This window comes from Anas acuta, chromosome 1 (genome assembly GCF_963932015.1).
Source record: "Anas acuta chromosome 1, bAnaAcu1.1, whole genome shotgun sequence".
In the NCBI taxonomy this organism is placed as follows: domain Eukaryota; kingdom Metazoa; phylum Chordata; class Aves; order Anseriformes; family Anatidae; genus Anas; species Anas acuta.
The window spans coordinates 69249609-69271743 of record NC_088979.1 but is presented as its reverse complement, the minus strand read 5'-3'; the positions used below and the strand labels follow the sequence as shown (position 1 = coordinate 69271743).

The 22135-nt window shown below is 37.8% G+C and overlaps 1 protein-coding gene across 4 annotated transcripts in view; it reads left to right on the top strand.

The window, feature by feature from the left end:
• Positions 1-22135, top strand: part of HERC2 (HECT and RLD domain containing E3 ubiquitin protein ligase 2) — a 109751-nt gene that overhangs the window by 18893 nt on the left and 68723 nt on the right. For 3 of the 4 annotated variants that reach the window (XM_068681426.1, XM_068681398.1, XM_068681409.1), the window contains exons 5-19: positions 6876-7095; positions 8681-8781; positions 10275-10431; positions 11242-11352; positions 11662-11833; positions 12426-12599; positions 13317-13505; positions 14160-14311; positions 16065-16222; positions 16666-16779; positions 18112-18363; positions 19185-19378; positions 19829-20029; positions 20697-20925; positions 20998-21122. In XM_068681426.1, coding sequence (XP_068537527.1) covers positions 6876-7095; positions 8681-8781; positions 10275-10431; positions 11242-11352; positions 11662-11833; positions 12426-12599; positions 13317-13505; positions 14160-14311; positions 16065-16222; positions 16666-16779; positions 18112-18363; positions 19185-19378; positions 19829-20029; positions 20697-20925; positions 20998-21122 — 2549 coding nt within the window. The remainder of the gene's footprint in view (positions 1-6875; positions 7096-8680; positions 8782-10274; positions 10432-11241; positions 11353-11661; positions 11834-12425; positions 12600-13316; positions 13506-14159; positions 14312-16064; positions 16223-16665; positions 16780-18111; positions 18364-19184; positions 19379-19828; positions 20030-20696; positions 20926-20997; positions 21123-22135) is intronic. The other variant, XM_068681418.1, reaches the window with a different exon arrangement.

Sequence of the window (22135 nt, the reverse complement as noted above, 5' to 3'; positions counted from 1 at the left end):
CATGATTGTAGGTAGCTTTTTGTTTTCTATTTGAAAGAAATAGAGTTAACAGCTGCTTTTTGCACCATGCTAGTTTTTGTGGCTTGGTAATTCATTTTGGAAAAAAAACCAACTGAGAATTAATTCAGTCTTGGTGCTTTGCATCTGTCTCATAAAACAAGCAAAACTATTTTAAGCTTGTCTTCTGTCATCCTTCCGAAAAAATAAAATTGATCCTTCAGTATTTGTCAAAAGCACGAAGGAGCTTTTGAAAATGAGAATTGTTTTTTAAAGATATTTCTACTGATCCAGTAAGAATGAAAGACTTACCGTGTTTTCACTTGTTTTATGTTCCTTCACGAGTAAGGTCTGTGTTTCGGGTTAATACTCCGAGCTATATTTACTGAATTTAATGATTTACGTTATGAAAGTCTTATGTTATGGAAGTTGTACCTAGGCATTAGATAGTGGATTATCTATGTTTTAGAAGTGCTGTAATACAATCTTACTTTGCCAAGAAGTCTGGAGGATCACACTATTGAACTTCAGCAGGCTAATCCAGGTCGCTGGGCCTTGTGACATCCCTTCCCCATGAGAACTGAGGGATTTGGAGAAAGCACAAAAAAAGCTCTTCATAAAATGTGTTGAGAAGCAGTGCTTTTTGTCTTCCACTCTGTTTTGTGATCCGGGCACAAGTTCAGTGAAGCAAAATGCTTTCCTCAGTTCTAATTTATGCTGAGATCACTGCCAAAACAGGGTGAAGATGTCATACTCGTGGTGTTTTCTTTTTTTTTTTTGAGTGGCCTTACTATGCTAAGTTCTGTAAAAAGAAATAAAAAAATGCGTAAAATAGTAATAAAAACATGGGTAGTTTATTATTTGACTTAAGTTGTTTTTCTTCTCTCTGGCTTCAGTGTTCATTTCATATTCAGCTCTTACTTGATGCCGGATTCAAGCCTCACTTATATAAGTGCTTATCTTCCCTTCGTCCTGTCCCCACAAGACTGTGCATTCATTAGCCAGTCCTTCTGATTTTTCTTAAAAATCCTGTTTTATTAATTTAATCCTTTTTCTTGGGTAGTCAGACCTGATTTAGCAGTCCGTTTTAGCAATGAATTAAACCACTATGCTGGTAAATCACTGTCATGGCACAGCACTTCTGGGGGCTCCTCAAAGAGGAGCTGTTTATAGATAATGCTGCCTCTTGTTTCCTTGGTAATGTTAGTATAGCTAAGTGCACTGAGAAATGGTTCAGAGGCAATGCCTAAGGGAGGGGAAGTGAAAACTACCCATGTGAATTCAGTGAGATACACATGAGAAACATGTCACTGGCAACAATAGTTGAATCTTCGGCTTCTGTAAGAAAGGGAGAGACACGCCGAAGCTTTGTTCTGTAGGAGCTATTAGGTGAGTCAGGTTTGTACTGTGTAGAGAAGTAACAAAAGCATTGGTGGCATTGAAAAATCTTTTTTTTTTAAACAGATTAAAAGTTAGTGACACATTTCCACTTTGATTTGAAAAAATAAAATTCTTGATCGAATATTTTTAAGTTCAGCTTTAGAAAAGTTGATAAAAAAAAAATGGTTCAGTGAGAGGATGACATTTGTCCAAGGCCTACCCTCCTGTTTTACATCTCTCATGGAACTCCTGCCTCCCTGTTTTTTTTTTTTTTTTCTTTCTTACCACTTCAAACAGATTTAAAATCCCCCCACACCCTGAACTTGAAAGTTATTGTCTGGCTCCAAGCATCTTTTTGATTTTGAATAGTGAGGGAAAAGATTCAACAAATATGAATAGGGTGAGGTGTGCTGATGGGTGTCCTTTGGACAGGGGGAGTGGAGAGAAGGAAGCGAAAAGCTAACCACCCATTAGGAATTAAGTTCTTTCACAGCACCCCAGAGGGGCTGAGGCTGTGGGGGCCCTCTGGAGGCCACCAGGCCCCAGCCCTGCCCCAGCAGGGCCACCCAGCGCAGGCTGCCCAGGCCCATCTCCAGGCGGCTTTGGAAGGCCTCCAAGGAGGAGACCCCACAGCCTCTCTGGGCAGCCTGTGCCAGGGCTCCTCACCTGCACAGCACAGAAGTGCTTCTGGGGCTCAGGGGGAGCCTCCTGTGTTCTTAAAATAAAACAATTACAGGAGTATATTTAGCCATGTCTCTGAAGGAAATCAGGTGGATGTGATGGTGTTTTTGTTTTTCCCTCTAGCTTTTGAATCCAGTGTGCATTGTGTGGCATTGGCTTGCAGGCCTACCAGATGCATGTTAAGCTGGGCTGACCACATCCTCTGGCTGCTCTGTCCAGTGGAAGTACTGTGTGGTAGGAGGGGAAAGAGACGAGACAAAACATAAAAAGCTGTAGGAAATTAGAGCACATTAGCTCTGTTGCTGACAGGAAATGTGTGCTCTTTGTAGTAGTACATTCTTGCCAAATTGTTTGAAACATGTTTTGAATTTTCAGGTCTGAAATCTCTTTAGACCGTCTCATCTGTATTTGTCTTTTGCTAAAGCTCGTGTCTCGTTGGAAGTGCATTTTTCATGATCCTTATTTGCCACTTAGAAGCCTGCAGAGTTCTCTACAACAGCTACTGACACAATTTTTAAGAAACCATTTAGTATGTTACTTTTTTTTTTTAAGGTTGATAAGGGAGCAAACATGCCTTTAACAGGCTACCTGCCTTAGACTCGTGTCAGATCCGTGTATTGGTGGTGGCTGAGGTGATTAAAGAAGTTACTGCCTTCAGCTGCTTGTTTTGCCCCCTCAGAGTTGCTGACGGAACTAGGGAACGCATCACTGCTTAACCCTGTTCTGCCAAACGATCTAGGTTAAACACTACTGGTATTTTTCCTTCTAACGCAGGGAATTTCTGGCAGGATGAATTAAGAAGTGAAGACACGTAGTTATGTTAGCTGCCGTGGGGAGGCAGGGATGTGATAAATTTTAATAGAAGATGGTAAAATCCTTACCTGCCTCCGCTGCAGCCAGGAACATGTCTGACTGTAGTTCTCACTTACCAAGTATTCTGTGAATGATAGCTAGAGAATTTAAACTTGTGTGTTATGACATCAACTCTTACACTGTAGGTGTGGATTAGGTAAATAATTTGTCTCCAGCCTTCAGAAAATAGCTGACAAAGCAGAATGTTGCAGGGGACATCTGGCATCAAGGACTGGCGTGGTGGCATAAACAGTTTTGTTTCAAGAGTTCGCTGTAACCTTCTCAGATGAAACTTGAATCGTCGCTATTAATAACCTATTCTCTCAGTAGTCTGTTTAGATATTGGGTAATATATGTTGTTCGGGCTTGACCGATTTCACTCGGTCAGTTCCCCAATGCATTTAAAACTTTCTGAAGAGGAACTAAATTTTCAACAAGGCTAATTTACTTATGGAAGAAGAGAAGACTTAAATATGGGAAATGCATAAATACAGGTCACTTAAAAAAAAAAAACAAAAAAAAAACAAAGACACCCAGACACCCTTTTCCCCCAACAGTGCTGCTTCTAACGAAACAATGCAGTCCTTGGTTCGGTTTTGAGGCACATCTGAGTTGTAGGATTATCATAGCTAACATTGTCTGAAATAGCTGTTCCAGCCTTTACCTACACTTTGCGTATGAAATTTCTTTTGGATTATTGAAACATTCAAGTATGTATAAAGTATTTTAAGAATGGAATTACTTAATTTTGGGAGAAAGCCTCCTAAAATTGTCGCCGTTTCAGATTGTGAAAGCAAAGTGAGAGGAGTAAAGGAAAATAATTTTAGCACAACTCAAGTCAGAAAACTTATGTTAATGGTTCATGCGTGTTTGTTGACTTAGACAGGAAAGAAAAATAACTTGCTTTTGAAATGAAATATCCCTTGCTCTAAAAAGTACTATCATGAAGTTCTCGTTTTGTGAAACTTTGTGTATTTAATAGGACTCAATTCCAATTATCTTGAAGTATTGTGTAGATCTGTATTAAAACAGAATTGAACCTTTGAGGTACTTAAAAAGCTACGGTAATGTTATTTTTTGTCAGATGAGCAAGTTGTCGCATCAGATCATTGACTATCATGTTGAGTGTCTTTCAGGTAGTCCCCAGTATGTATAGTGCTAGGACTTAATTTTGTAGGTGCTGCAGATGAAATATGCTTTTTTTTTTTTTTTTTTCCTGTATAGACACGGTATTGTGTGTGCACAATGCTCAGCTTGAAAACTGCTACTGCTTGACTTGCATCCATTGTATGTGCTTTTGTAGGATTTTTTTTTTTTTTTTTTTTTTTTATATCCCAGAGTTTGTATGGTGTCTCCTATTGCATCAGAGTGGATGGGATTTTCATAACAGCAGTAACGTGCCTGATGGGAGCTGGCTCTGGAAGTATTCAGTTGTGGTCTTTTAGGGAAACTTCCTCGTAAGGAATTACGTCTAATGTAGGTAGCTCTGCCCATCCTGATTCTTTCCCTGTGCCATATGTTTATTAAGCATATTACTTTGAAAGGAAGGGCTCTGTCACCAGAAAACATGTCGTTCCTTAACTCTCAGAAAGAATCTGAGGGGCTGTTCACCTGCAGATAACTTGTCAGCCAGGAGGGGATTATGAATACTGTAGCTCTCTGTTACTTTATAGACTCAGTGGAGTCTGGCACCTAGTGCTTAGTATCTCTATCACCAAGCATACACTATGTCATTTTCCCCAAACACAGACGCTAATGAAAGTGCCATTTTTTTCCATCAACTGTTTATTTACTTTTCCTGTGGATACATGAGTGTGTAATATGGGGAATGAACCTGCAGAGTGAAATTGGTTGACAAATAGGTGTGTTGATAGTGACCATATTCTGTTACAGTACTCTGAAGCTGAGTAATGCTAACACTTTCAACTGAGTTTTTTCCTTTGAAATTATGGTATTCATTTGGAGGTATGCTGGAGCTTTGGGCTGGGGACTCATCCAGTCACCCACGAAAACTTCCCAGTAAACTTACATCATGTTAAAGGACATAAACATAGAATTAGAATCAGTAAGGTTGGAAAAGCCCTCCAAGATCATCTGGTCCAACCACCCCCTACCACCAATGTCACCCACCAAACCATGTCCCCAAGCACCAGGTTCAACCTTTCCTTAAACACCCCCAGGGACGGTGACCCCACCACCTCTTCCAATGCCTGACTGCGCTTTCTGAGAAGAAATATCTCCAGATTCCCAACCAGAACCTTCCCAACTCATTCCCTCTTGTCCTATCCAAAGCCAAACCAAACATGCCTTTATCAGGCATTTGTTTTATTTATGTTTAGTTTACGGAGTGATCTGGAGTAGCTCTGTTCAGCTGTGACTGACAACTGTGTTACAGTTGTCTTTGTAGGGAATGTTATGGGGCAAAAATTAAGGATACTGTGGCTTTTTTGGTCACATTTCCTGTTGTTGAGCCAAAGTATGGATGTGTATAATAGCTGCTATTACTTCTGTCTGATTTCTTAAGGTTTAGGCTGTAAGGAACACTTACTGTTCTTACTCACTAAAAAGTCAGTTGTTCGTCATAAGCAGGAAAAATGCAAATTGCCTCAGGGAAAGGAATCTGACATATGAAATAGTGAAATGTGAGTAGCAGTGTTGAAAGCAGGCTGGGGTGATGGGTGACAACAAGCTGTGTGTGACTGTGCAATGTGATATGGTGGCAGAGAGGGCTGCTTGAATTCTCTGCTGGCCACGCAGAGATGTATTACAGAGGGAACAAAACTTTGAAATACTTTAGAGAGTTACATTTACAAAAGAATAAAAAGCCTCCTGCCTCATTAGATACAATTTTCAACTCCAGGTGCTACCATAAGAGTGTCTGAATTTCTATAGCTTGGAGGCTGCTATTCCATTTATTTTTTTTTCTCGGAGGCTGTTGCCATCTTTTCACAAACACGGGTACATATTTGCAGGTAGTTTGTTTTTTTTTTCATAGCCCTTAGTCAGGCATCAGTTGAAACAAAGTCACTTCTGTGTGGCAGCCAGGCAGCAAATGCTGGTGGTTGGCTTCAGGAGGAGGGCTGTAGTGAAGAGAAAAGCAGAGCGGGGTGGCCCAGTGATCAGACTGTTAATAAAGGGAGAGGAAAGAAACCCTTCCAAGACAAAAAACAAAACCAAAAACTTTGTTGCTGTCTATCCAAAGAATTAAAGCTACAGTGAATGTAGCTTTAAAAAAAAAAAAAAAAAAAAAAAAGCAAACATTACTCCAAAATTCCTGTTTTCAAGTGTTTTGAGACTGTCTTTGTCATGTGTCATTAGATAATTTGGATTTCAGGCTATTGAATGATTTTTCTGGTTAGCAAAGAATTCTCTGGTGGTGTTGGTCTGTAGGTCAGAACTTTTATTTGCTGATTTTTACTGGTGGGTGTCTTAAATTTCTGACAGCTTGTTTCAGAAGCTAACCAGCTCTTGGCAGTGACCCTGGAGCTTCTGAGAGTAGCTTTATAACTTCTGAGAAACTTAAGATAATGTGTATCAGTGCAAAATGAAGGCATGTTTTCCTAGGTACTTGCAAGGTTGTTGCTTGTACTTAGGAGAAGTCTGGCTCTGAGGTCTGCTGTTGATAAGAATTTGCTGTATAACTTGTTTTGAACACTTGCATAAATATTTTCTATGGCATTTTAATCTCAGACACGAAATATGAAGGTTAAGATGTATTCACACCAAACTAGCTTTAATGATAACCTTAGTCTTTGTGTCAACACCTGTTAAATATAACTTGTAATTGCGTAATACATACTGCTAATTAGAAATGTGCAGGCTAAATACGGAAACATTGAATTTCACTAGGTTTTGAGATTCAGGCTTCTAGTCAGCTCATAGTTGTTAATTGTTCTTGACTTTTCCTGGTAATATATGTAAGAAAGTTGAACACCACTAAAATTATATCTTTCTCTGATTCTTAGATGTGAATGAATTGAAAGAGTGCCTTCATGTACTAGTGAAGGAACAGCAAACTCTGGCCACGCAAACTGCTACAACAGCTCTTTCAGCTATGAGGCTAAAGCAGAGGCTCGTTATCCTGGAACGATACTTCATTGCATTGAACAGAACAGTTCTTCAGGAGAATGTCAAAGTTAAGTGGAAAAGCAATAGTATTCCTCTGCCTACGGTGGATAAGAAAAGGTAATGACAAGTTGTATGGATAAGTTAATATATTAGCAACATCATAGAAGGGTTATCAACCTCTGCGTGACAGCTTAATGGGATTTCCTTCTCCTCATGAAGCATTACCAGTAAAGACAGTCTTCTTATTTAAGATGGTTTTAGGTGGTGCTATCTACCACACTGTTCTCATCCTTGGCTGATGCTTACTTATGCTGACTCCGTTCATATTGGCTGTCTTTATTATAATACACTTCAGTAGATGTTATTCTTTGAGCTGTAATCATACTTTCCCAGAGATACTCCTTTTGTTCTACTCTGTTGGGTATATGGAAAGGCCTATTTCAGAAATGATGCTGATGGAAATTACGTAGTTCTAATAGCATTATTCTTGTCATTAACGTGTATTTCTCATGTTTATTTGCTCAGTTATGCATATAAATTTAAAAATGCAAGTACCTAAAAGTTGAGTGTAATTTTTCTTAGCTTGGGTGAGAAATGTTGTAATCAGACATTTTATCTGAAAATGTTTCAGGAGAACTATCTGAATAAGAAATTACCTAGTTACTTTCTATATCTAGATAGTTTATTGACCTAAGAATAGAAAAAAAGTATTAATTGAGGCATTAAAGAAGCTTGTCAATAGTTAACTAGTTGCTGTTGGACAGAACAAGCAATTTAACCAGGGAAAATTTTATTTTAGATTAGCTCTAGCTTCAGAAATTAAAGAGACAGTAAATAAATATGGTAGATGAGTTATCATCTGTGGGATTGTTCTGATGGGGGTGTCTTTCTCTGAATAATCTGTTCTTTGAAGAATATTTTTTTCAGTTCTGATTAAAAAAGAACACGGGTGTGTTTAAGTTATCAGAGTACTTAAAAAGAAAAGCCAGAGTAAATTTTCTCTTGCTTGAAAAAGTCTTGAAAGTTCACTTTCATTGTGATGTGAGATTAAAACCAGGTTTCTGATTCTTTGGATAAAAAGCAAAGGTAATAAAAATGTTTGGGAGTCCAGTGCATGTCAACAAAAATTCAAATTCTCTCTCTTCTGTACACAAACCAATACAGAAGCTGCAAAGAGATTTGTAATATTGACACTTGAGTGAAAAGACAGGCAATGACAAAATGGATGAAATTCGTTATCTGTAATTGAATAGAAGATTTATACAAAATTTAAAATTCTAGGTAATGCAGTCCAAATACACTAGAAGTAAGGACAGCCTAGAAAAAATGAGTACATGAAACATCATATACTTGTGTATTTTTAGTATGCAATCATAATTTCACTCTAAGTAATTTAGGAACCTTTCCTATGGCAGTTATGCCAGTCTGGTTTATTTTTTCTCTGTTAAGCTTTTTGTTGTCATGGATTGGGTTAGCTGGGTTTTAGAACAGCTGAAGTTGAATTTTGATTGTCGTTTTGGTGTTGACCACCGTCATTCTCAAGAGGAACTTACAACTATTTATATTAAAAAAAATTCATTGTATCTGCTTGCATATAAATAAAGTGGAAAACTGTCAAATACATATATTACTAATATTTTTTATAATGTATGTAATTGTTACGTAAAGTGTATAGAGACAATGCGAATATGATTTTTTTTAGCCCAAGACCTGTAGGGAAAGGTGTAGAAGGACTTGCACGAGTTGGATCCCGAGCAGCACTTTCATTTGCATTTGCATTCCTTCGTAGAGCGTGGAGGTCAGGTAGGTCTATTCTGTAGCATACTGTGTATATTTTTAATTTCTGAAGACATTTTTTTTTCATAAAAGCATGTGCATGTATTAAAGATATAGCTCTATGCAAATACTTATAAATATTTGACTTCCATAATAGTATCTTATTTTTATGTGGTATTGTGTCCAATAGTGCTGCTGTTGATCAAAGCCATTGGAGCCAGTCATTGCTATTCAAGCCAGTCCAGCTGCTGTATTGTGCTGGGATACTTTTATGCTTAGCTATACAAACTGGGATTTCACAAAGAGAACGTGTTTTAATGCCAGGTTTCAGAGAAGTTAGATTTATTTTTCAGAAAAGATGTATCAATATACTACTGCAGCACAGTAGTCTTTCTTCATTCCTCTCAGACTACGGGATGCAGCTTCCTCCCCACCTGTGTGGAGGATCAGCAGTGGGTAGTAGTCTGTCGAGCACACCAGTTTGGGGAGTGTCCTGATGATACCTGTGATCTGGGGATTCAGGTAGACTGCAGACTTCCCTATGATGAAGTTCAACTCTGCATGCTGGGCCCTCTGTTTCTCTCAGAAAGGAATTGCCTACTACAATTATCCATCTTTCTTTCTTGTTGGAGTCAGTCTTGAGGGATGGTGTCACTCCTCCTGTGTGTGACCTTGTAGTTGGGCCTTCCACCACACCCTCTCCTACCTCTCGTTCAAGATTGAGGGCCTCAAACCTATTATGGAGGGGCCCCTGGGGAAGTGAGGTAGGAAGGTAGGGGGGTTGCTCGTGACACTGAACTGGGACTCGCTTCCAACCCTCATCTTCTTTTTGGTCCCCTCCCTCTGCCCAAGAGCGACAGGGCAGGGGCTCTACCACCCTCTGGGGGGCATCCCCCAGTGCCCTTCTCTCTGGTATGCCAAGGAGTTACTCCACCAAGCAGTCTCCAGCTCACACTCTCCTTAGTCGTCTCTCCACCTGCTCCTTGAAGTTTGTCACCATGGCCAGCACACCTTGCACCTGAGAACAGGCAATCTCCCCGCTGCCCTCTCCTGGCAGCAGCAGGCTCAGGCATTTCCTGCAGCTTGAGGCCTGAACAGCCATGTCTCTGGACAGGCCACAGTCTTTTTGAAGTGAGTTCTCTGCCTAGTGGACACCACGGTAGGTTTGTTGTCTCGCAGACTTACCTAAATATTTGTCTCAGTCTGTGCTACTTGTTTAGATTGCAGTTATTTGGCTCTTTGTCTGGGCTAGTTCTTTTTCCAGTTTCCTCAGCAGATGCATATCAGGACAAGCTGTTTTAAGACTTGCTGCCTTTCCAAATGCATTTTTTTTTGTGAAGCAGATTGTTCTTCAGAAGTCTTGCAGTCAAAATGTTTGTATGAATATTGAGAACTCATGTACATATTAAGTAACTCGTAACAGTGAGATTAAAAAAATAAAAATCCACAAAGTGTTGTATAAAACATCTGTGTGCCTTCTGTGAAGGTGTGGGTATAACTAGTATTACTGTGATCCTTAGGTGAAGATGCAGACCTGTGCAGTGAGCTGTTACAGGAGTCACTTGATGCACTACGAGCTCTGCCAGAGGCATCCCTTTTTGATGAAGGGACTGTATCTTCTGTATGGCTGGAAGTTGTGGAAAGAGCTACTAAATTCCTAAGGTCTGTTGTGACTGGGTAAGTTTCTTCTTTAGGGTATTGCTGAAGTATCGTTTACATGGCAAACTTAAATCTCCTACCAACTGACAGCCTGAGCAGAATAGTTTAGAAAAGAAAAACAGTTGTCTTAGTTTTCCATAATGTTGTATCAAGCAAACAAATGGTACATAAATTGTTGAAATGACGCTCCCCAAGCATGGTTTAATTCCTTTAACTATTTAAGAAGAATCTAAACTTGAGTATTCTGAATCACCCTGTATACATGTAGGCTTACCCTAAAAATACTATATCACTATTGTAAGCTGTACCCACATGAGGAGTTTTTAGTAATGCAATATATGTGTATGCTTTACTGAACCTTTCCACTATAGCAATATAATACAGACTGTGCATAGGGGGACAAAATAAAGATACTCACTTTGCACTTGGAGCACTCCCTTACTTTTCCTTGATATTTAATAACTCTTAAACTTACCCTTTTATGATTGTTACAGAAATTATCTTTTGAATACTGGAACTGCATCCTTATGGTGAATATCATAAAGAAGATTTGAATCTTGCCTGTGAAAAATGTGTTTTTTCATGTTCTTAGCGTATTTAAGAGAGCTAAGGAACAGATAGTGAAGCTTTGGGCAGTTTTAAAGCTTAGTTGTCACTTTAAAAATAACCTTTTGTGGAACATGTCAGCTTTTGTTACATGTTTTTATTGCCAATTTTATATTCTTTAAGTTTACTGGTTCTCGGTGTTTTGTAGATGCTTTTGTTAAGCAAATATCTATTGTTTCCAGTTATTTCTTAGCTAATGGATATTGTTTGATTTTTAAATAGAGATGTGCATGGAGCTCCCAGTACCAAAGGCCCAGGGAACATTCCGTTACAAGACCAGCACTTGGCACTTGCCATATTGCTAGAACTGGCAGTGCAGAGGGGCACGTTAAGGTGAGGAGCATGAACACTGATTTTTTAACCACTGCTATTGGTTGGAATGACTGGAGCAGTGCCTGTCTTCAGTTTTCATTAGTTTTGTATAATGGTTGTGGCTCAAAGCATGTGGACCTTTACTGTAACGCAGTGGAGATCAAACTCTCATGTTAACTAGATTGTAAAATCCATTTTTGATATTTTGACATCTGCTTAAAATGTAAAGCTGTGACATCTGGTTAAAGATACAGAAAGTGAGTTGTATAGATAACCTAAAACGGTTTCCCTAAAAATGCTTATTAATGAAAGACGATCTTCCTCTTTCAGCCAAATGTTGTCTGCAGTTATGTTGTTGCTTCAACTTTGGGATAACGGAACAAGGGAAACGGATAACGAACGATCTGCACAGGGAACAAGTGCACCCCTTCTGCCTTTGTTACAAAGATTTCAGAGTATAATATGTAATAAAGACGTGCCCAATACTGAGGAAGAGATTCAGGTACTTAGACTTGATTTAGTTGGAAGGGGCATTATCTTGGTATCAAACTTTATTTGGCTGACTAAATTAGCTACAGAATTATCCAAACGAAATTTGGATTTACTTTAGCAATAGTATGATGACACATATACATGCACCACTGTTTGATTTTTTTGTGTGTACATTTGAGTTCCTTGAGGTGGGAGGAGGAATTTCGTAGTGTGTTTATAGATAAATGTTGTATTCCAGAGCTAATGCTTTTGTGTTAACTTACAAATGTGACGTGACTAGTTAACTTTTCTGTACATTTGGATTGTTTTTATTTAATTTTGTAAGAAGTCAGCTAAACTACAACTCTTAGTGAATGTTACTGGGGTTGATAAAACACAGCAAAGAGTGTTATTACACTTGCTATTCACAATGTGACTTAATTTTCTCAACGTATGTGTTGGGGATTTTCCTTTACTTTAAGAAAAAGTATGTGCCTGTTTAAATAAGTTTCTCTTAAACTTGTGCAGATACTCAGCCTATCTATAGTGTATTCTGTACCTGTATGTGTAGTGGAATGGAAATATGTTGAATATTCTTCTGACTGCTCTTTTTTCTTTTTTAGCTGCTGACTTATCCTCTGAGTCCAAATGAAAGTTTTCTAAGGTATCTGACTTTACCACAGGACAATGAGCTAGCGATTGATCTGAGGCAAACTGCAGTTGTGATCATGGCCCACTTGGATCGTCTCGCCACCCCATGTATGCCTCCACAGTGTAGCTCTCCTACATCTCATAAGGTAGCTATTTGCAGAATCAAGTTTAGTAAGATACATTTCCTAAAAGTGTAACTAGTTTTCAGTTTGGAAGAATAATGACTATTAAAATTGTTTTGTTTTCCTTTTGATTTTCACATGGTAGCTTTGAGTTGCTTGAATTTGTCTTTGGTATCTTGTACGACATTCAGAAATCTTTCAGTCAGCCTTGGAGTACAATTCTGTGGTTTGGGAACAATTCTTTCGTATCACAACATTATGGCTAATTCTGCCATGTTTTGAACTGTTCCTGTTTATCAGAGAAAATTCTCAAGACCAGACTTACTAAAAGTTGGCTGTCTGGCTTACTTAAAAACCAACAACAGGACAAACCAACAATCAAAAAAAAACAAAACAAAAAACAAAGAAACCTCTTTCTATGTTAAACTTCCCATCCTGAAAGTCTACGCTTCCTGTAGATATTTATAGCCTATTCAGTAAAAGACTGAATGTGATGCATGCAAGTCTTTATTTTTGATATCCTGCTAATAGACAAGATTTATTGACCATTGGCAGTAATGACTGTCAAAGATGTGAGTATATTTAGCATAGAAACCATAGTTTATTTAGCATTGTATATTTATATATTTATAAATAGTATATTTAGCATAGCTTAAAAAATAATAATAAAAAAATTGCTTCATCTTTTTTAATTAAGTTGCATATTTCAAAACTGTACTTACAGAATTTCTTATTTTCTAGGGATCTTTGCAAGAGGTCATTGCTTGGGGTTTAATAGGTTGGAAATACTATGCTAATGTGAGTGGTCCAATTCAGTGTGAAGGACTTGCCAATCTTGGTGTTGTGCAGATTGCCTGTGCAGAGAAACGTTTTTTAATATTATCTAGGAATGGACGAGTTTATACGCAAGCATACAACAGTGATACACTGGTGAGTTTTTTGCATATTTTTGAAAATGTGTTCTATATTATTTCATGCAATAGGTCTGCTTTTATAATATCTTGGAAGGGTAGATGAAGACATGCTGATTTTTCTGAGCTTCTTTGTTGTTGTTTTTGAACTTTCAGAAGTTAAACATATCTCATTCGTGTAATTTCTGTCAGGCTAGAGGTTATGAGTATAATAATACTTGATTTCATTGCTATTCTGGCCTTGGTAACAGCTGTAGAAATCAGCAGATGTGAAATGAATTTTAGTTCAGTGCAGCATGCTCAAACTGTGTAGTTTCTCAAACAAAACTGTACCGTAAAAAACATCTGTTGCTAAGATTTTGTTTAAGATAAACACTGTTTTCACATATACTGAAGAAGTATAAGGATGAGAACAGAATAATTGCACAGCATCATTTTTGTCAGATTTAAATAGCAATTTGGCTTTTTTTCTACTTATATCTTTATCTCTACTTATATCTTTATATCTTTATATCTCTACTTATATCTTATATCTACTTATATCTACTTCATTAACTTAATAGATTTGACAGGTTTGATAAGCCTTGGGAAAAGTGTTCCTAGTTATTCTCTATATAGGCAAGTGATGGAAAACATAAACAATTTTAATAACTCTATTACTTTTGGTTCACAGGGACCACAGCTGGTGCAGAGTTTAGCTTCCAGAAATATCGTGAAGATTGCAGCACATTCGGATGGGCATCACTATCTTGCTTTGTCAGCAAATGGTGAAGTTTTCTCTTGGGGCTGTGGAGATGGTGGCAGACTAGGCCATGGAGATACAGTGTATGTAATAATAATAAAAAAAAAGAAAGTAACATTTGACAGTGTTCTGAATTCATAGTAGAAACTATTTAGTTGTGTGTACAAACACCCATAAGAAATATTATTGAAATGTAGCATGCTACACTGAGACCATGCGTAAAAGGTGTAATATACCCCGATCATGATTTATTAAAGGATGCCTGTACTTTTCAATCATTGTCTGACAAATCAGGCAAGTAGGAAACATTGTTAATAACCATATTTCTGATACAGTCCGTGCTGGTAGTTGTGACTTGTTCAGCTAGTAAACTGGCTGTTAATGCTGGCATAGTAACTGACCGCTCCTATGTACGTAGTGTTCTATGTGTTGTCATTGTGGCAAGCAATTCTTGATAATGAAATTGTCATAAAGCCCATTGCTTTGGAAGTTAATGTATTTCTGCAAAATACTGGTGCATGGTCTCCATACCTCAGACAGTCCCATTAACAAGCAAGCTGTTTTTTAAGTAGGCAGCTAAAGATTCATAGCCTCAAATATTCTATTACTATGCAAAACAATACAAACTATAACTGATAATCCATTTTTAAAAATAATTTGATTTGATAATCTATTAAGTATTTCACATTTACCGTAAGCATTCCCTATTCAACTCTGTTACCAAACAAATTATGTTCTCTCTGCATATATTCTCTTTTTAATATTCCTATTTCTGCACTGATGCTGTCTGAAATACTTGTGAGTAGACGGCATAGTAGTAGTTGCACAATTACCAGGCCTTTTGTTTGTGGTTTTATGAATCCATAGTATATTTTCTCTAGGAACATTGATTCAGATGTCAGTGGGGTCATCTTTACAAATGCGGTCGTGTTGCTTACATCATTCATTTTGCCCTCTGACACCCCTTATTAAACAATAACATTATTGTCCTGCTTTTATGTAGGAGCATTTTTTTTACAGGGGTCCGGTGGAGGGCTATGAAGATGATTAGGGGTCTGGAGGTCCTTTTTTAAGAGGAAAGTCTGAGAGAGCTGGGGCAGGGCAGCCTGAAGAGAAGACAGAGGATCTTAACAGCGTATATAAAAATCTTAAGGAAGTGTGTCAAGACAATGGGGCTGGGCTCTTTTCATTGGAGTCCAGCAACAGGATGAGGAGCAGAGGGCACAAACTGAAACACAGGAAGTTCCTTGTGAATATGCGGAAAAACTGTCTTTACTGGGAGGGTGACAGAGCACTGGCCCCGAGAGGTTGTGAAGTCTCCTCCTCTGGAGATATTCAAAACCTTCCTGGATGCCATGCTGTACAACGTGCTCTAGGTGACCATTCTTGGCAGGGGAGGTTGGACTAGATGTCCATTCCAACCTCAACCATTCTGCAGGAGCGCGTATTGATATATTTTAGGTTGTTTCTTCCCCGTGTTGAATTCCTGATAAGCAAGGCAGTTCCTACACAAGGGTTAGAACTGTAAATGCTACATCTGGACAAATAATGTTATAAAAGATAGTATTTTTGCAGTAGGCTTAAATATTTCTGAAAACCACATCATTGATTTAATTGGAAACAGAAATCATAGTTGTCAGACATCTCTGTTGCTTTGTATGTTGTTGAACAATCTGGATTTTATTTTTGACTTACAACTCTATTTTGATACCTCAGGCTACTAATACGATTTGCAGGTAGAACTGCATCAGTTATTTTCTAACAAATATGGCACACCTTTTATTACCTACTCGTCAGATCACCCTTTGTAAAATATGTCACCTTCTCTTTAAACAGCCCTCTGGAGGAACCAAAGTTGATATCTGCTCTGTCTGGAAAGCAAGCTGGGAAACATGTTGTTCATATAGCATGTGGAAGCACTTACAGTGCAGCCATTACTGCTGAAGGAGAGCTATATACATGGGGACGAGGAAACTATGGCAGGCTTGGTCATGGTATGTTATTTGACATCTTAAAATCAGTTGTTTCTCAATTAGTTGTTTAGTGTTTATCTCAATCTTTTATCCAACCTACCCATAGCTGATTTGAGAAGCATACATTATGAGAGGGATTGTCTCTCAAATCCACCCAGTCTTTGAGCTCTGTAAAAATAGGCATCTGGATGGAGAAGAATCATAGGGAATCTGCATTGTCCCGTTCCCTTCCTTGTGAAGCAAAGACAACTGGGTGAAAATCCACTTTCCTTGTGGGTGAAATCCATATTAGATACCTAAGAAACCATATGGAAGCTCAATCATAATACTCAAATCTGAAAAGAAAACAGAACAACCCCCTCCACCCCAAAACAACGAAACACCCAAAACCAACCAACCAAAACCAGAAAAACCCACCAAGCCTTCTTGTTTTTGCCGCTCACGTTATCTACTTTATATTGAAGGTTCCAGTGAAGATCAGACCATCCCAATGCTGGTCACAGGGCTGAAAGGACTCAAAGTTATTGATGTGTCATGTGGAAGTGGAGATGCTCAGACCCTTGCAGTTACTGAAAATGGTTAGTAGCAAAATATAACAGTTAAGCTTGACTTTTCTTGCTTTCATTCTAAAGATATGTATTTATATTGCAAATACCATGCTTATTTTTAGTGGCTTTAACTCTTTAAGAATTTGAAGCTGAAATTTCATTTGGGGAAATATATATGTGCATTTATTTTGCATGTTATGTGCACGGATAACATTTCTATGTATATGTATGCAATATACTCATTTTGAATATACATATTTGTATTACCATTTGTTTGATATACATTTAAAATAATGACAAATCTATAATAGATACACAAAACATTAAATATATGTACACCTGTATTTACATTTTATGCATCGTATAATTAAATAAACTCATGTCACAACACTAAGATTTTTGAGTAGGGACGTTGTCTATGTTAAGCCATGGGAATTGACAAAGAGAAGCTCTTTATGGAATCCAGCTTCCTGGCATCCCTGAGCTAGATGCCCAATGCATGAGATTCAAAACCTGAATTTCAGTGTATGAGGTTAGGCACTAAAGTCATCATTTGGAAATCAGGTATCTCTTGGAAGCGAATTATTCTATTAAAATGTAGCTGGTTATGGTGATACGCACAATTAAAAACCTGAAAGATTTCCTCATACAGGAATTTAAAACTGAGATTTCCTAATTATTTTATTCCTTGGTCCTGTTCTTGCTTATCAGAGTACCTTTGGGAATAGCTTATGAAAGGAAGGAATGTAAGTGCTCTAGAATGTATGACAAAACTTGGATATGCTTACCATTTTTGAACTAATATTAAATGAAGATGCAGAATGACTTCATGATTTCTGATATAGTAGGGCTTAGATTAAGTAGTGAATATCGAAAGGCAGTGATAACAGACAATGGCAGTTTTCACTTCATTTAGTGAGATGATTTGAGTGACAAGAACTGAAAACAGAGATCAGCTTTCACAGACAATTTGACCATTCAGTGGGGAAATAGTACTGCAAGTTCTTAATAACTAAAGATCAAACTAGAGGCTTGATTTTTGGCATATTCTCTACTACATATGCTTTTAAGAAGGACTTTTTGCACAGTAATGAATTTTTGTGCATGTTATATTTCTATGCTAGTTTGGTCAACATGAGAACTTTACAGGTTAAGAACCACTGTTCAAAACTTTTTCATCCTTCATATGTATTTCATCAACTATTGAAAATGCATTAATAACTGAAATTCCTAAATTACAATTTCAAAATTGTGCTAATTATAGAATCTCAGATATTTAAAAAAATTGCTTGTTAGAACAGATAACTTTATTACATGAAAAAGCAGTGCAATATTTCTGTTTTTCTTTCTCTTCTTTTAAAGGCCAAGTATGGTCTTGGGGTGATGGCGATTATGGAAAGCTAGGAAGGGGAGGCAGTGATGGTTGCAAGACTCCCAAGCTGATAGAAAAACTTCAAGACCTGGACATTGTGAAAGTACGCTGTGGAAGTCAGTTCTCTATTGCTTTGACCAAAGATGGTCAGGTGTACACCTGGGGAAAAGGTGACAATCAGAGACTTGGGCATGGAACAGAAGAGCATGTTCGATATCCCAAACTGCTGGAAGGTTTGAAAGGTAATTAGCTGGAAATACTCAAAAGCTTTTTGTTGTTTTGGGAACCTTTAGCTAGGCAGTGATGATCTCAACTATACGAATGACAATACCATGTACTCTGGTGTCATATTCTATATTGTTCTCATTGTAAAAGGTAATTGTGCACATTTTCCATCATTTCTGCCTTTCCTGCCTTTAAAATTTCAGCAGACATAGAGCTACTATGGTAAGATTACTTTAAATGCTGCTTGTCCTAGTGTTCTACTTATTCATACTGTTTTTCTCCTGTTAGGTTTGCAGGAATGCTTATTTAAAGACATGTTTTTGCATTGTCAGGAAAGTATTTTTGACTAGTTTGTAACAGTTACTTCTTCAATGTGATAGAAGCCTGAGGTTCTGGAGGGGAGGATGAGGAGAAAAACTTTCATTTCACTGTCTTTCCTAAAACAGTTGTTCATATATAAGGAATGCTCTAATAGAAAGTAACTTCTGAACTAAGGAGTATAATGTAACTTTGCAGTCTCAGTTCATGGATGGGGAGATTTTTTAATAACCCTTTCCTGAAAAGCGATCCAAGTGGAACGGATACAAAATAGAAGCTGTTTGTTTGAACTTGTAGACTTTCATGTTTCTCTCTTAAGAATCTTTAAATATTTCCTTGATTTTTCTTTTACTGTACTCTTCCAATCCAATAGTAAAGCAAAGGTAAGACTATTGACGTCCATAACATGTTTACAGTTAAGTCTGAACACAGTTATAGTTAAGTATAAGCACAGTTTTCTTTCCTTCTGATATTTTTCTCTGTTAATAATTATAGTCTGATATTTTACTTTTTTACTCAGGAAAAAAAGTGATAGATGTGGCAGCTGGATCCACACATTGTTTGGCACTGACCGAAGATAGTGAAGTGCATAGCTGGGGGAGCAATGATCAGTGTCAACATTTTGACACTTTGCGGATCACCAAACCAGAGCCTACAGCTCTCCCAGGATTGGACACAAAGCATATTGTTGGAATTGCCTGTGGGCCTGCTCAGGTGAGTTTTTAATCTTTGAATTGTTAATTGTAATTTGTCTCTATACGAGACTAGTTCTGTACACTAATCGCAGTCCTTTTTTCTGTGCTTGTATGAATTCTTTAATTCCTTATTCTGAACAGATGAAGGCTTGGAAAAAAAAAACAAATTTCATGCAATTGTTCTGCCAAAAAGAGATGACTAGCTTTCCCTCTGAGTATTCTGAGTAGCTATATCCTCCCCACTTGCGGAGCAGTTGAAGAGTTGTTTAGCTGAACGTTTACTGCAGCAAAGATAGTGAGGTATCTGGATTGGCATAACAGCACTTTGGAAGATGTGATAATGAAGTTCTTTTCTGGGATTGGTAGGGTTTTGTGTATGTTTACAGGAATGCAGACAGAGAGTTCTCTTTTGCAGATGTGCAGATACTGCTGAAACCCATTGAATTTTGCATTTTTTTTCTGTTTATAGAGTTTTGCTTGGTCATCATGTTCCGAGTGGTCAATAGGCTTGCGTGTGCCTTTTGTGGTGGATGTTTGCCCCATGACCTTTGAGCAGCTGGACCTTCTACTGAGACAAGTGACAGAGGGAATGGATGGCTCTTCTGACTGGCCTCCTCCTCAGGAAAAGGAGTGTATGGCTGTGGCAACGTTAAACCTTCTAAGACTTCAGGTACCCTAAGTTTCTTACACATTGAGTAGTCAGTGAGATAAATGTTTCAGTAAATTGCTTGGATGAAAATAATGGACTTAGGGTGTTTAAAAACATTTTAGTTGGTAAGAAAGTGAAATAAGTAGAATATCACTTCCTACTCCCTGAAATTTTGCAGCTAATGGTTGTTTAAAGCTCTTTTCTTCTCTTGACTGTATTTGAATGTCATTAAATATGTAAATGGTGTAGGCCTTGCATACTCAGTCACTCAGTAAACCCATGCTCCTAGGGATTGTAAGCATTTCTAAGAATTTTAAACAGCATTTCCAAGAGTGTGTCTTCTTCAGACTATATCTGACACATGGTGAAGATATATTGCTTTACCTAGCATAATATAGGGGTGTAGAAACAGTTTCTTATTCTTTAGGATAATTGAGAATTTTAGTTGAGAATTTCAGAGGATATGTTAGTAAGTTAGTTGATAATATTTGACTGTTAATTTAAATTCAGTTTATTTCAGCAAGCCAGCATTTTCCTTTAATTTTTACAAATTTACAGATAAAACGTTTATATCTAGGTCAGTGAATTTAGTTGCTCTAGGACTGCCTTTTTTTTTTTTTTTTTCAATTTTGTATGTTCTTTTAATTCAAATTTCCCATTTTTTTTTTCCCTCTTTCTTGTCTTTTAGCTTCATGCTGCCATTAGTCATCAGGTGGATCCCGAATGTCTTGGCTTAGGTTTGGGCGGTATGCTGCTCAATAGCCTGAAGCAGACAGTCGTGACGTTAGCAAGCAACGCTGGTGTTCTTAACACAGTGCAGTCGGCCGCGCAAGCAGTGCTGCAGAGTGGGTGGTCTGTGTTGCTGCCAACAGCAGAGGAGCGGGCTAGGGCTCTGTCGGCGCTCTTGCCCAGTGCAGGTTGGTTCTACAATGAAAAAACTCTTTGGTGCTTGTGTTTCTAGCTCATTAATAGTTTCTTTCTATTTTTAGTTTCAGGAAATGAGATGAATGTAAGTCCAGGCCGTAGATTTATGATTGACCTCTTGGTGGGCAGCTTGATGGCTGATGGAGGCTTAGAGTCTGCACTAAATGCTGCTATTACTGCAGAAATTCAGGTAAGTTTTAACAGCTTTGCAGTTCTATATAAACAGAGGAAGGAGATGTATCAAGTGTCTTCTGAAGTTTGTGGAGCGATGTTATCCTCTGTTGACCTGAAACTTGAAGCCTCAGCTGGTGTTTGTATGGAAGTATGAATCATGTTCTCCTTTTTAGACAAGTGTTTCTTATTGTTGCCTGGAGTAATGACTTTAGCAACTGTAACAAATGTTTTTATAAAGCTCTGTAATAGCATAATTTTACAAACTGCTTTGTAACTTTCTGTGGGATACTTAAGTTCTTCACTTCCCTGATTACACCCACACTTTTCCAGCAGAAATTTCATCTGTTTTACTTAGAATTCATTCATCTTGAATTCCTTTGCAACATCCCAAATTTCTGTAGGCTCGGTTTCAGACTGGTTCAAATGTTCATCACAGAGGATAAAAAACATTTTGTATATATTGCCTTCTTCAATACCCTCAGAGGTACAACATCCTCTTTACAGACTATTTGAAATTACTGTATTTATGTATGGCTGAGAAAGCACTAATGTCTTTTTCCTTGTATACTTTAATTCTTCCTAATATATTTTCTTTTTGGTTACTCTCCACTGTTGGTATATTGTGAAGTATTTGATACAGAGGAAATAGTTAATGTATTAAGTTTTGCTTTATGCATTAGTGTTAGTAATTAGTATTTTTTGTTGCATTTGAAGACATGCAAGATGTATTCTCAGCCAACTCTATTATGGTATATGGTATGTCTACATTATAGTGTAGGTCTGAGATGCCTGAGCTGGCTTTAGATACATGCTGAAAGTGATCTACTTGACAGCATACAGCACTGTAAAGGGTAACTTCAGTTCCCTAAAAACGAGGTGAATTAGTCATAGAGAACTCCTATTGAGTCTATAGTTCCATAGCAAATCAAACCCAGCTTCTGCAGTGGACTGGATTCATTACTTTTATAAATACAGAGTAAGCACACCTTCGCTTGTAAACTGTGCAGTAGCTTCTGCCATGTTAAAGTA